The 15,492-nt window shown below is 34.6% G+C and overlaps 1 protein-coding gene across 1 annotated transcript; it reads right to left on the reverse strand.

Annotated features, from left to right (window-relative positions):
- Nucleotides 1-247: 247 nt before the first annotated feature.
- LOC145111339 (uncharacterized) lies at nt 248-3,768 on the reverse strand. The gene is made up of 7 exons (XM_079047627.1): nt 2,490-3,768; nt 2,270-2,402; nt 1,971-2,186; nt 1,736-1,891; nt 997-1,650; nt 810-926; nt 248-725 (listed from the first exon to the last, which is right to left on the reverse strand). The coding sequence occupies exons 1-7, from the start codon at nt 3,440-3,442 to the stop codon at nt 390-392; spliced, it is 2,565 nt and encodes an 854-aa protein (XP_078903753.1). The 5' UTR covers nt 3,443-3,768; the 3' UTR covers nt 248-389.
- Between the last annotated feature and the right edge of the window lie 11,724 nt (nt 3,769-15,492).

The raw sequence follows: 15,492 nt of genomic DNA on the forward strand, positions 1-15,492 counted from the left end.
TCTCCAGTTCCAGTCTTCAAGCGGAGGTCGGTTTTCTTTGATAAACAGCATTTGATTATGTAATATATTCGCACTCTTTCTGGTTAGTATTGGTCAATTATGTGCATTAGTTTAGATAATCTGGACCTTTGCGCTTTAATGGCTTCTTAGTATACTGAATTTGTTCATCTGCATATTTCTTATTGCATCTAGCACCTGTTTGATTAGATGAATTTCTATTGATCTTGTTAGATGTTCGCTGAAGGGCTTTGTTTTTTAAGTAATCTACATCCGTGGCAATTGGCATAAAGCTTCTAGTGTCTTCATACAATATCTTAGGGTTTTCAAAATGTGTATGAGAAATCAATGGATGAATAAACTGAACAACCTAAATTACTTACAACAATTATTTACAGAATACTGAATTCTCTCAGATTTCTTAGAAAATTCTCTCCGACAACAGATCCATCTTTGACAAAAATTGCTGGATACCCAATCGGAGCTTCTATCAAAGCTTCTGAACCTTGTATGTCGTATAAATCTCCTGTCCATATATGTTTCCAAACACAACTTTCTCCTACAGGAAAGTATGCCTTGACATTTTTCCTGTGTTTATCAAGAGTCGGCACCACTAGAATCTCCTCCCCAACTAGAAACTGCTCATACGTTAAGCTATGTACATGATCATCATTAGGGTAATGGAGAAACAGGTGACGACAAACTGGAAGACCTTTTTCACTTGCTTCCTGTATTATAAACAAAACACTTCAGATCATTCTATCCAATTGCTAATCTATGTACGGAAAATGATTTCTAGTTTTTTATATCACCTTTACGAGTTGGACTCTGTAGAATTTCCATGCTTTGTAGACTTTAGCAAAGCGTGCAAAATGTGTTAATGTCTTTTGATTTGAATAGAACTGGCTATTAACAGATGGTTTGTTCCCCTAATCAAAATAAGAACATAAAATTAAGAACACAAAGAAATGGTATTGGTAGCTAAATGAAATGACTTACTTCATGTGTTCTGAATATGGTAGTGAATGCATTTAACTCCATCCATCTTAATAGCAACTCTTCATCTCTTCGATACTTGAAAAAGGGCAAATTTACACCACAATACCCTCCAATGTCACTATGATTAAATGCATATCCACAAAGCCCACTACTTAGCAACCCAACAACAGCACTTTTTATTCCATCATTAGCTTGCCAACTCACCATTTGATCCCCTTCCCAAAATAGCATTGCCCATTTTGGACTATTTCTAAAACCAGATCTCATAAAGAAAACTAAAGATTCTGAAGGGTCTTCTTTCTCCTTTCCAATAAGTTTGCTTTTCCATTCTTCTGTAAACTCCCGGTTTATTTGAGCCCATAGCTCAGGGTATCTATTATGAGCAGAAATCGGATCTTCACCTGAGTAAATACAAGCATCAACAGGAAGCCCTTCACCAAAATCAGCCATCCATCCCCTAACACCATCATCCACCATTTCATGTAAAATCTTCTTAAACCAAGTTGCAGTATGAGGATGTGTCAAATCCAACATTCCCACATCAAAAGCTGTATTGGGAACCATGTATGCTTCTCCATTCTTGTCTTTCACTAAAATGTCCAACTTCTTTGCCTCTTCAAATAGGTTTCTCCTTGCATCCACCTTTCTATCCATCTAATATACATCAAATTAAAATCTTCAAAAGACATGAAAATACACTCGAATTGTTTTTTGACAAAGAAAAAAACGATTTACTTACTGGAGCTAGACAAGGATTGCAATATGTCATGACTTTAATATGTTTCACACTGAGATCCCTAATAAGTTCTTTCCATCCTTGATACCTTGTTTCATCCACTTCCCAATTCCACCATAGCTGTGATCCAATCACTGTCTTCCTCTCCCCTACCCAATCCTACAAAATTCCAAAATTCAAATCGATTTTACTAAAATGTCTTCAAATAGAAATGAAGAGGATGAAAATGAAAGACTACCTGTAACCAAAATGCTGATATTGGAACATCATAAGCCACAAGTTCTTCCCAAACATTCTTTACTGAATTTGTTCCACCTTGCATTCCCACAATTGCTCCAGATATAATCCAATCAGGAAGAACAGGTGGTCTCCCTATGGATTCAGTGAATTGTTCAATCAGCTCAGAAGGTGAGTTCCCATATAATATCCTACCTTCCACACTATCTCCATGGATCTTCAAAAATTTGATCAAATTGTTAGTCTGAAAAGTAATTTGACTTTGACCTCAAAGTCAAAATAGAGAGAAAAGTCACTCACCTGTATCTGAACACTATCATCATGTGTTAGATCAAACACTGAATAATCATAACCTTCAAGGTAAAGAGATCTCATCTTTGATGTCATGTAAAATGGTGAAGGTGCATATGTTGTACTCCAATCTCCTCCAGCTCTGTATAAGCACATCATAGGAATGTATTTTCATTTCTTTGATGTATATAAATTATAATTAAAAAAACAATGAAACTACATTTATTACCTGTAGCTAACAAGATTAGCAGCAAATGTAATTGGTTGATCACCTCTTCCAATCCCTTGTTCTTGAACAAAAATCGGGACTTTTCTTCCTTTAAAATCCATATGAGAAAATTGTTCTCCAAATCCAAAAAATCTTTCATTTCTTTCACTCGAATATGTAACACAAATCCTATTAAAAAATCCAAATCCTAAACCATTTTTTTCTTTCATTGCAACATTTTCCTCTTCATTACTCGAATCTGTAACCACTTGGTGTCTTCTCCTCCCCCATAACCGAATTCGAATTCTTCGAGGTCGGGTCAATTTACGAAAATGCCCCCGGTAAATTTTCGGTGAAAGTTTTACATTTACCACGTTGGGTTTTCCGATTTTCACTTGGAACCCAATCTGATTACTATTCTTTTGATCAAATAATATAAAATAATTCACATAGCTACAAACATCTTTTTCTACAGATTCCCATTTTTGTAGCAATGGCTTCTTGTTCTTCTTCATGCCAAAAACCCTACCTGTTATTAACAGAACCGGGGATTCGGATTGAAATTCGAGAAACCCGGATTCGAATTCGAATGCGGTTTGACTTTTCAACACCTTGATTTCTTCGATAGTTTGATGGTTGCATATAAATTGGACATTTTTGTCCTTAATGATGAAGGATCCTCTGCTTTCTTCCACCTCTGTTTCTGCCATGGCAGTGGAGATGAATGATCTACCAGGGACTGTAGACCAAATGGATCGTGTGGGATTGGATTTATGAGAAATGGAAACACGCCCTCCATTTTCTGATCTCCAAATTAATTCAAAATCGTTTCCAATAGGGAAGATTTGATGAGGTGGAAGGGTAGTTTGGGAATTTAAGAAAAGAGTGCCATGTTTGAAGGGTAAAGATTTGGGTTTTGAAGGGAAGGGATTGTTGAGATGTCTGTTGTGTTTCTTGGTGATTTTTAGGGACATTCTTGGAATTATGGGTTTTAGATTCAGAATTGATCTTGAAATGAATGGATCCAAATATGAGCATAGAAGAAGCGAGAAGGTTATGGTGTTGTTGAGTGGCTAACTTTATAAGAACAGCCAAATCGACGTTAGACTTTAGAGTATATATATATAGTTGTCGATCTAGTCGTAGGAATTTACCTGTTTGCCCTTGTGGCAGGCTAGTTGTAGGTTTTGTGAAATTTACCAGTTTGCCCTCATTGGTGGCTTGTAGAGAAGAAAGAATTAAAAAGTTTGACTTTATTGGAGAATGAAAGATAAAGAAAGGAAGTCGATTGGGCTATTTGAGCTTTGTATTAATGTGGTATTTATAACTTGCACTCTATTGGATATGTACAAAACATTGAATTTGTTTCAGAAAATTTAATGTCTCATTTTATTTAACTCACTATCTAGAACATAATAATGTATTTTTATTTATTTTCTTTATATATATATATATATATATATATATATATTTTTTTTTTGAACCGGCAAAATATATTATTTAGAAATAATTTTTATTAAGACGCTTTATTTTGAAAATTCTACTAAATCATGGTATTGAACATTTTTTCTTTTTTCTTATTGGAATATTATATTTTGAAATTCTATATAATTATAATAGCTCTTATTGGAATATTATATAAAATCTATATAACTTATAATACTGAAAAATATTTTGTATTTAGATGATATAATTGAAATACAGTGATTATTGATATAAATGAATAAAAGATGTAATAAACAAAAGAATAAAAGTGTATCGCTCCTTGTTCCATGTGACCTTATATTCGTAAATAGTATATAAAACTATGATGTTTAACAAACTATAAAGAGATTATGTTATGCCATCAAATGGTTTTTTTTTTCTTGCTTTAGGCACAATGTAAATGAAATTGTTAATAGATTATAACCAACTATGAGTTAGCATGGCTGCAGATTGTGTTAAAAAATATTGTGTTGTACAAATTGACAAAGAAAATCCAATATTATTACATAAACAAGTATTTAAATAATCAAATCAATTTTAAAACCTCTTGTTATTTGTTATGCTTTTGAATCGTATTGGTTGACCACGTAACAAGGAATTTGTAAACATATTGATTGACCACGTGTGATAGGGTGGTTAAGAAGTTTGATGCATCTGGACGCAATTTTTGGTGTCTGTTGATATTGAGATGTACCTGGATGCTCATTGGGCAACACAATATAAAAACAAAGGCGTCGTTACATTTTCATAAATTATCGCAATTATTTTTTTATTATATATTGTTTGTTCATTGTTCGGTTACTAGCCTTATCATTTTTAATTGTTTGGTCACTGTAAACACGAAAACCTGTTGTAATAAATTTCACAGTCGAATTGAATTAAATATCAAATAACATGTTAAAACGACATTACATCAAAAAGGTCATTGTTTGACTTTGAAGACCATCAATTTCAAAAGATAAGCATTTTCTATGATTATTTTGACAATAATAAATAATTTTAAAAAAAATCTAGACTTTTTTTTGACTGACCGGACCAAACCGGGTTTTCATTATCAAAGACTGGCCTAGGCTTTTGATCGGCCGGTTTCAGTGCGGACTAGTCAATGTCTCTATTAGAGAGAGCCTAACAACGTTGCTAACATGATACCAATACTTGTTCATGGATATAGACGTTATTCTTTATCACATGGATAGAGGGATGTACATAGACGTTATTAAGAAACATAACCAAAAGAGGAAAGCCCCACCAATGCGTTTTATATTTTTTTTTTTTTGGATATGAAGGCAATCCTTAATTCCTTAGGGATGAGGGAGTCATTCCCTCCCAACCCACTGTTACATCAATTTTTGTCTCTTATTTTTCTTCATCTTTTCCAACCCACAACACACGAAAATCATATCTTTCTCAACCCATTCAATTAAAAAAATTACAAAACAACTAAGGTACAAGTTTTAAAACACATGGTACAAGAGAAAATGAGAGAGAGAGAGAGAGAGGATGAAGTGGGTTAGTGAAACCAATTAAACAACCCGTTGAAGTGGGAGTGGTACCGGCGTTAACTCTATTGCTAATTAAGATTTTACCTTGATTGTTTTGTATTTTTTTTAATTGAATGGGTTGAGTGAGTTCAAAAAGATAGAGTTTCTGTATGTTGTGGGTTGGGAAAGATGAAGAAAAATAAAAGAGAAAAAATGATGTGACAGTGGGTTCAGTGGGTTGGGAGGGAATGAGTCTCTCCTCCCTTATAGAATTTCAAGGGGGGGGGGGGGGGGGACTGCTTTGAAAATTGATTTTTTTTCTTATAATTATATTTATAATTAATTTATAAAATAATATATTTTGATATAAATAATATAATTCTTTGTAAGTGATTTTTTTTTAGAACGGCTGAATTGAATTAAAAATCGTAAAAACAAAAAGTTACAAGGAAATAGCTAGATAAGTGTTATTAAGCAAATCAACCCATCTAGCATAATTTTTTTAGTATCTAAAACTAACAAATTAAATGTAAAATCAACAATGTTGTCAAAATCTCATCCCGTCGAGGCACCAACTCTCCAAACATCAGGTCATTATGAAACCGCCAAATCCTCCAAAGAACCACAAAGAGAATAGCCTCCACCATGCTCCTTTTCTTGGCAACTTCTGAAACTGAGTCCATTCAATTAACAATGTCATCCATTTCCATCCAAATCGGTTGAACAATATCAAGCCAACAAAAAATCTTTTTCCAACTACTCACCGCAAGCTCACAAGAAACAAAAACATGGTCTGAAACTTCCATTGAAGAAGAACAAATCAGACATAACAAAGAAGCCACTTCAACCCCTTTACGACTTAAATTTCATCTCGTAGGAAGGAGGTCCAACAACGCATGCCACGCAAATATATTAACCTTCCTAGGGATGCATGATTCCATCTACTGGGAGTAGCTATATTCAAAAGCAACATTTTACCAATAATTTTCCTAGTATTAGAAACTGTAAAGTCAATCGAACCTTGTAAAACCCATTGCCATTTATCTTTGACACCAGAAAGGAGTCAAAGGACCACATCAGACAAAATCCTCCTCAACTCATCAAATTGCACATGTTCATCACCACTTCTTATGGGTCGACGTCATCACCAAGCTCCCATCACACCCCACATTTGATGAACGAAACACTTTTTACGCATCTCCAAAGCAAATAATCTATCAAGCCTCGACATGAAAGGAGTTTCTCCCACCCAAATATTTGTCCAAAATCTAGTATCATACTCATTTCCAACATATTTCCTAAGGGTATTTAACGGAATTATACCATTTGCATGCATCGTTATGATAGACCCCACTATACGAGCCCACACCCACCACCACGACCAACCTGAGGATGAAAAACATCTCAATTTTTTGTACAATGGATCATACTTACCAACTTAAGCCAAATGGAATTAGGATTCTGGTAATATCTTCACCGCCATTTTTGTAACAAGGCATAATTCAAAGCTTCCAAGCTACCAAACTGAAGACCACCCTTATCTTTAGATGCAATCACTATATTCCAAGAAATCCAAGGAATTTTAGTAGTCCGCTCAGTGGTTTCCCCAAAAAAAAATTTGAACGCAATGATTTCAACTTCTTTTTAATCTAAACAAGCATGTGAAGCAAAGAGAGAAAATACGTGCCAATGGATTCTAACACCGAATTTATCAAAACAGAACAACCACCTATCGATAACATATTTACCTTCCAACGAGACAACTTAACTCGGAACTTCTCCACAATGGGGTTCCAATGCTGAATACGAGCCATAGAAGACCCCACTGGAAGACCCAGATACACAAAAGGAAAAACACCTTGTTTACATCCTGTCAAACCACCAACCAAAGAGCTCACATTTTCTTCATTCACCCCCACTCCATATAATAAAGATTTTTGTAGATTAATCTTTAACCAAAAACAACATAGAAACACTCCAAAAGCTGCACCACATTAACAACATTGGATCTACACCAGTCAACCAAAAAATAGTGTCATCAGCATAGATAAAATGAGAAATGATAATATTCCCAATTTTAGTTGCTTTGATAAAACCCATATCAATGGCGTCCTCCCACATCAACCATCACTAAAATGAAGAGGAACGGGGACAATGGGTCACCCTGACGGAAACCTCTCTCGAGATTAAACTCATCATAAGGGCTACCATTCACCAACACCGAGGATTTAGCCGACACCAGCGCCCCATGAATCCATGACACCTATTTCACCCCAAAACCGAGGATCACCATCACCTGCTCTAAAAACTCCCAACTTATTGAGTCGTATGCCTTTTCAAAATCGATTTTGAAAACCATAAGTTTCCTCTTCCGCTTCTTGAACCAATCTACTATTTCGTTAACCATAAGAGGCCCATCAAGAATCTGACGACCTATAACAAATGCTGATTGCTCATGGCTAACAATACTATCAATAACTTTTGTGAAACGAGACGCCAAGACCTTCGTGATTATTTTATATTAGGCACCGATTAAACTAATCGGCCTAAAATCTGTAACCACAAAGGGACTATAAACCTTGGGAATAAGAGTTATAAATGAAGAGTTGCACCCCAACAATATCTTCCCCGTTACAAAAAACTCTTTCACAAACTCTATCATATTAGTCCGAATTAAATCGCAATATTTTTTATAAAACCCAAATGAAAAACCATCAGGGCCTGGGGATTTATCAGAACCGCACTCCGAGACTGTTTCCTTCACTTTTTTCTTGAGGACCACAACCTCCAACGCCTCTTTGTGGGTTCCATTCAACAATTTTAAAATTTTCTCTTCTTTTGTTAATGAAAGCTATTAAGCTTCTGAAAATTTTCCTTAAAGAACCGGAAAAAGGATTTGCTTAATTCACTTGGGTTCAGTAACCCACTCCCCTTCATCCTTGATGCCATGAAATATGAATAGCAAGTTGTCTTCTTTTTTTATTTATGATCTCGTGAAAAAAATTGTGTTTTCTTCGGCTTCAATTCCCCACTTCCCTTTCTCCTTCTGCGCAACATTAGAGATCTCAATCTTTTCAATTTATTTTAATTGTTGAAGTATCACATGCACCCTCCTAACAGGTCCCCAGAATTATATCCACCTTCCAGCCTCTTCTCGACTTCCACTACCATACCCGACAACTCATTTTTCTTTACATGCGTGGCCGAGAGATAAGAAAACTTCCACAACCGAATACGCTCCTTTAAAAACTTCATTTTGTTCTTGAAGACAATAAATTTGTTAGACCCCGGTCCCCGTACACCATTGAGCCTCCACCCAAGCACACTTTATCATGTCATCAAAACCTTCTAACCCCAGCCACGAGTTGTAAAACTTGAAAGGGATTGGCTCAAAGTCAATCGAATCTTGAAACAATACAATAGCTCGATAATCGGAGACCATTTTTTCAATCGCCACAGCCTTCAAATTCAAGACTTCATTCAATAATTCCTCCGAGACCAAGAATCTATCAAGTTTACTTAGCTTATCGCCTTGGGTATTGATACAAGTAAAAGCATGACCACCCAACGGGATCTCCCACAAACGAGCTTATCTGTAAAAGAATTAAAATTTGCAGTAGGGTCGGTTTAAAAATCGTTCCAAGTCGTTCCGAAGGACTTCTAACCACGTTAAAATAACCAAATATAACATAATAGCCCGGGTTTTGATTCTTAAAATCTTAGGATGTTTCTTTGTCTTTCTATTGTCAAATTCATATATTATATTCTAGAACTCGTTGTATTACATTTGATTGTATGATTCTGATGTTAGGACTTAATCAGGACACGCACTAACAAATAAGATGCAAAGAATATAAACAACACAAGGACTAACATGGTTCACAAGAGAGGTTTTATTAACTTCTAGAATGTTGGGGTTTACAAGATACACAGTATCTATATTCTATATATAAAGAAAATAGACCTAAACATTAAACATCTAAGCATGGAAAAGCCCACGAAGCCTAACTAGGCCTCTGAAATGAAAACGTAAACAAAGACCTCTAGACACCCTAGTCTCTGGAATTTGTGGCTCAAATCTACTGTCCAACATCTACATATTTGATTTCTAGACTACCTTTCCCCGTGGTTCAAAATCTCTGAGCTTGACAAAACTAACAGGCAGCTGATGATCGGTAAATTTGTATTATGTTTATTAGCATTTATTTTATTGCAAGACAGCCGATTTATCCAAGAATAATGCTACTTTGATGTTATTTTGATCTGAACATGCAAGTGCTAAAAATGGGGATAAAAACGAAAAAAGTGATATACAAGCATGTGGGACGAACGAGACAAAGTAATAGGCGAAAGGCGATGTTGGACAGATTGATCATGCCTCAATGTTCTGATAATATCTGACGACTCTCTGCTCTGATTGAAGTGATTCAAGATGATCTAGAAAGTAGACAAAGTTATCTACAACTTCCATATTGTACGCTTTCACCAATTCTATCGTGATCACTGTTGAAATCAGTGTGGAAGTTGGCATATTGAGACTGTGAAAATCCAAAAAATAGTGAATATATCATTCCCACATCGTCAGCAATCCAAAACCTTAAACTAGCCATTACAAAAACAATACTTTCCATATTAACAGCCACGTCAATTGCATCCAAAAAAACTTTTCACTTAATTCCTAATCTAAATTCCCATGCATCACCCTTCACGTTTTCCCCATATCAGTACTTCCATTTCCTATGTTTTTAAGCCACATGCCATTAAATCCCTTTGTTTGTTTACTCCACCGACCCACTAAACCTCTTAAACTTCCCCACCTTATGGCTTCATCTCACAAACCCTCATGCATGTACAATCATTTGCTTGCAGCCCAAGGCAACAATATTTCATAATTAACGGATTACAAAGCTTTTAGTCACCATCCCAAAGACTTTACAACTCCTCAATAATCGTATCCCACATTGCTACAAATCAAAACCCAATCCTTCCAATCAACTTATAAATACCCTATCGATTCACCACTTTCAGTTCATCCCTCAACTTTCCAAAGAAGAACGTTCATCAATGGCAATGATGGTGTAGGCGTATTACAACTGGACCAGGTTCGTTTTTTGTATTACTTTTGGTTTATGAATGGTTTTAGATTTGATTGAAACATTGTAATTTGTTTTTTATTACTAGTAGTTTGATATTTATTTTACTAAATGTTTCCATAAAGTTAGTTGTTTTTTTAAGTGTAACTAGGAATTTATTGGCATCTTCCCCACTGTGCCAAAAATCATCCATATCGGTACGTATGTAGGATGGGTGTGCAAAGAAACACCGACATGTTTATACACAATAAAATATAAAATAGAATGATTACAAACAAGATTCATAGTCCGAATAGGTTCAAAATATCTATTAGGATGATGGAGATACTCACTTCAAGATCCTAAATACATAAAAAGTGAAAAAATTATATTGCCGATACACTTACAAGAGAATAGATGTCGTTATGAAACAAATTCAACTAAACTAAAATAAAGGCTAAAATAAAAGCAAGAGCAAAAAGTAGCAACTCGAGATAGTTAACCAAGAAGAATTAGAACTAAAACAAACACTTCAGTTCCTAGTAGCTCATACAAAAGCACCATCAACACCCGGAATATAATCAACATCCTCAGGAATATCGTCGCCTATGCAAGAAGTAAAATACGTAGATGTTATCACACTACCACCCAACACAAATCAAGAAAATAATATAAAAATGTGGTATGTAATCTTCAATGAACCATACAAGGGAGTATACAATGATTAGGAATAGCTAATTTTCACATTGCCGGAAATAACATAACCCACAAACGCTATAAAAGCAGTGCATAAGCGGATGCAACATTAGAAGAATCATTCAAGGACATTATAAAAGAACAAACACAAAAAACAATGACAAGAATTCCACTTGGAACATACCCTCTATGAATATTAAATTCAAGAACAAGAGTAAAGAATATACTATCAACTCAAGAAAAAAGAGATAAAAAGACCATCAACAGAAAAATTTACAAGACTATAGGATAGCATTGTCATCTACAATGAGTTTCATTCAACAATGGATTTCTATCCAAGACTAAGAACACTAGGACTATTTCGCTCATGGATTTATTGACATCCTATACATCTATGGAAAATCACTTCAAGAAATACAAGAATTCCCAACAAAACTACAATCTGTGATAAGAAGTTATAAGAATGATTTGTTAAGAAACATTATCTTTTTTGAAGATACATGTAGCTAACCAGTCTTCGACAAGAAAAAAACATGACTACTAGTACTAACAATGTCACCCTTACATATTGTAGTAAGTGTCATACACACCAAAGTAGACCCATCAAAAGATATAGTTCCTCGAGTAGCACGGACACCATCTCATATAATATCGACAGTAATATGAGTATATCTTGTTGCATCAAAGGTAGGATTCATAAAACATCAAAAGTCGTATGTAAGAATAAACTACTATAATGTGACAAGAGTAGTCTGTTCTTGAGAGAAACACATACATATCAACCAAGCAGATCAAACAAGCAGGAATAACAACAATCAAAATTTTCAAAGAACTCACCAAGCACCTCACATAATTACAATCTGAATTCAAAAAACAAATTTATCATACCATACTTAATGCACCATGTCACAATTGTCAATACTGCAAAGAAAACAGTGGCGAAACACAAATAAAGAAATAAAGCCACTTCCCATTCATTGAGGGGGGAAGATGATAAGATGGTAAAGCAACATATAGTACAAGAAGCAACATCAATACACATCTACAATTTGTAGTAAAAAGAAAGAATATTTACTATTCATGATGTAATGTTTTGTAATTTTCTTTTGTGTGTTAGCGTGATTATTCACCTAGTAATATTCTTTATTCTTTTTTACTGGATTAATGTTTGGTTCGTGTACTATATGTTACTTTATCGTCTTCTCATTTTTCCCGCTCGGTGAATAGGAAGTGGCGTCATTTCTTACGTTATTATTCATTATTGGTGTTTCGCCTTTGTTTCTTTGCAGTAGTGAGAGTTGTGACGTAGCGCATTGAGTGTGATTTGAGAAGCTTGTTTTTTGAATTTTGTGGTATTTGTGCGATGAGCTTTCGAAAAAGCTGATTGTTGTTATTCTTGTCTATTTTGATCTTTATGTCTTTTTCTATGGAGAGTAGACTAGTATTGTATCATGGTAGTTTATTCTTAAATATGATTTTTGATGTGATAAGGATCCTATTTTTGATGTAGCAAGATATATTCCTGTTAGTTTTGATATTAGATGATCTGGTGTTAGTGCCACTCAAAGGACTATACTTTTCGATTGATAGGTTGCCTCAATTTTTATGGCACCTACTCCCATGTGTAAGAATGAGATTGTTGGTATTAGTAGTTGTGTTACTTTTGTCTTTGAAGACTGGGTAGCTAGCATGTATCTTTAGAAAAGGATCTCGTTTCTTACTAAATCGATCTCCATAACTTCTTATCGCAGATTGTAGTTGGGAAATCATGTATTTGTTGAAGTTTTTTTCCATAGATGTTTCAGGTGTCAATAAAGCCATGAGAGAAATAGTACCATATTGTTAATGGGTCTCCTTCCTTTAGGAAAATCACCTTTGGACTTGGTCTTCTGAGTATTGAATCGAAATACATTGTTGAATGATATTCATTATAGTTGACTATGTTATCCCATAGTCTTGCAAAATTTGCCATTGATGCTCTTTTTATTTCCTTTTTTTTCTTGAGTTGATAGTATGTTGTTTACTCTTGATCTTGTATTTAATTTTGATAGTGGTATGTTAAAAGTGGAACTTTTGTTCACATTTTCTGTTCCTTTTTTTTTACAATGGTCCTGTATGATTCTTCTAATGTTGCATCTGTTCTGCCCTATTTTTATAGCCTGTGTATAGCTTGTGTATACTCCCTTATAGGTTCATTGAAGTTTACATACCACTTTTTTATATTATTTTCTTGATTTCTATTGGGTGGTAGCGTGATGACATCTTCGTCCTTTTCTTCTTGCGTATGCGATGATACTCCTAAGGATGTTGATGAAATGCCATGTGTTGATGGTGCTTTGTTTGATTGCTTCAGCTCTATTTTGTCTTGGTTAACTGTTTCGAGTTGTCGTTGAAGTGCTACTTTTTTCTCTTGCTTTTGTTTAGTTAATGTTGAATTTATTTCATAACGACTTCCATTCTCTTGTAAGTGTATCTGGAATATGAATGTTTCCACTTTTATGTATTTCATGTAAGGATGATACTTATGTTGTAACGTCCCAAAACTTTTAAGGTAAAAATTTCATTTTTAATTCAACCATAAACACCATTTAATCATTTCAACCATTTAATCATTTCAATCATTCAAAAGTATATCAGAGTAAAAATAGTTATCAAGGTAAAATTCCAAATCATAAAGGGCAGAAACATGGGTGGATGCGTTGCGATCAAGTCGGGCCCTTCCCTCTCGAACCGGAAGTACCTAAAAACATTTTAAACATAAACCGTAAGCACAAAGCTTAGTGAGTTCCCCAAAATACCACATGTCATACATATATCACTGTCGAAATCAACATTAGAGTTGTAATATCAAAGCTGCGAAAATCCAAAAAAAACCATACTTTCCATATCAACAATGATGTAAATTTCATCCCAAGAACACTTTTCACTTAATTCCTAATCTAAATCCCCATCACCTTTCACGTTTTTCCCGTATCTATACTTTCAATTCCTGTGTTTTTAAACCACATGCCATTAAATCCCTGTTGTTTGTTTACTCTACCGACCCACTAAACCTCTTAATTTCCTAACCATATGGCTTCATCTCACAAACCATCATGCATGTACAGTCATTTGCTCGCAGCCCAAGGCAACATTATTTCATAATTGACGGATTACGATGCTTTCAGTCACCATCCTAAAGACATTGCAACTTCTCAATAATCGTATCCCACATTACTAAATCAAAACCCAATCCTTCCAATCAACTTATAAATACCCTATCGATTCACCACTTTCGGTTCACCCCTTAATTCCGCAACTTGCCAAAGAAGAATGTTCATCAACGGCAACGATGAGTGGCTAAGCAACCCGTGTATTGCAACCGGGACCATGTTATTTTTTTATTAGTTTTGGTTTATGAATGGTTTTAGATTGTTTGAAACATTGTACTTCGTTTTTTATTACTAATAGTTTGATATTTATTTTATTACATGTTTCTATAAAGTTAGTTGTTTTCTAATTGTAATTAGACTACATTGCAATCTTCCCCGTCGTGCTAAAAAATCACCCATAGCAGTATGTAGGATGGAGGGTGCAGAGAAACACCAGCATGTCTACGTATGTTAAAATTTTAAAATATAAAAATTACAAACAAGAATCGTACTCCGAACAGATTCAAAATATCTATTAGGATTCTGGAGATACCAGCTTCAAGAAGGCTATTGCTGATGAAGATTAATTTGGTGGCAGTTACAACTACACCATTATCATCCTTAACTGAAATACATAAAAAGTGAAACAATCATATTGCAGATACACTTACAAGAGAATGGACGTAGTTAAAAAAACAAATTCAATGTCAGTTAAAACAAAAGCAAGAGCAAAAAGTACCACTTCAATGACAAATCGAAAGAGTTAAACAAGAAGAATTAGAATTAAAACAAACACTTCAGTTCCTAGTTCTTAGTAGCTGATACAAAAGCACCATCAACACCACATAATCAACAACCTTAGGAGTATCGTCAAATATGCAAGAAGTAAAAGACGTAGATGTCATCACACTACCACCCAACACAAATCAAGAAAATAATATAAAAAGGCGGTGTTTAATCTTCAATGGACCATACAAGGGAGTATACAACGATTGGGGAATAACTAATTCTTATATTGCCGAAAAGAACATAACCCACAAATGTTATAAAAGCAATGTAGCAGCGGATTTAACATTAGAAGAATCATACAAGGCCATTATAAAAGAAGATACAAAAAAAAAAAAAACAAAAAAAAACGACGATAACAATTCCACTTGCA

This window comes from Lactuca virosa, chromosome 5, assembly GCF_052849685.1.
Source record: "Lactuca virosa cultivar CGN04683 chromosome 5, Lactuca_virosa_CGN04683_v6, whole genome shotgun sequence".
Classification (NCBI taxonomy): Eukaryota; Viridiplantae; Streptophyta; class Magnoliopsida; order Asterales; family Asteraceae; genus Lactuca; species Lactuca virosa.

Bases quoted from the DNA above. Each gene is read 5' to 3' on its own strand.
- LOC145111339 (XM_079047627.1), bottom strand. From the start codon at position 3,442: ATGTCCCTAAAAATCACCAAGAAACACAACAGACATCTCAACAATCCC. The intron at 2,403-2,489 runs GTAATAAATGTA...GTGCTTATACAG, and splicing joins GCTAATCTTGTTAGCTACAG to AGCTGGAGGAGATTGGAGTA. The intron at 726-809 runs GTGATATAAAAA...TTTATAATACAG, and splicing joins ACAGAGTCCAACTCGTAAAG to GAAGCAAGTGAAAAAGGTCT.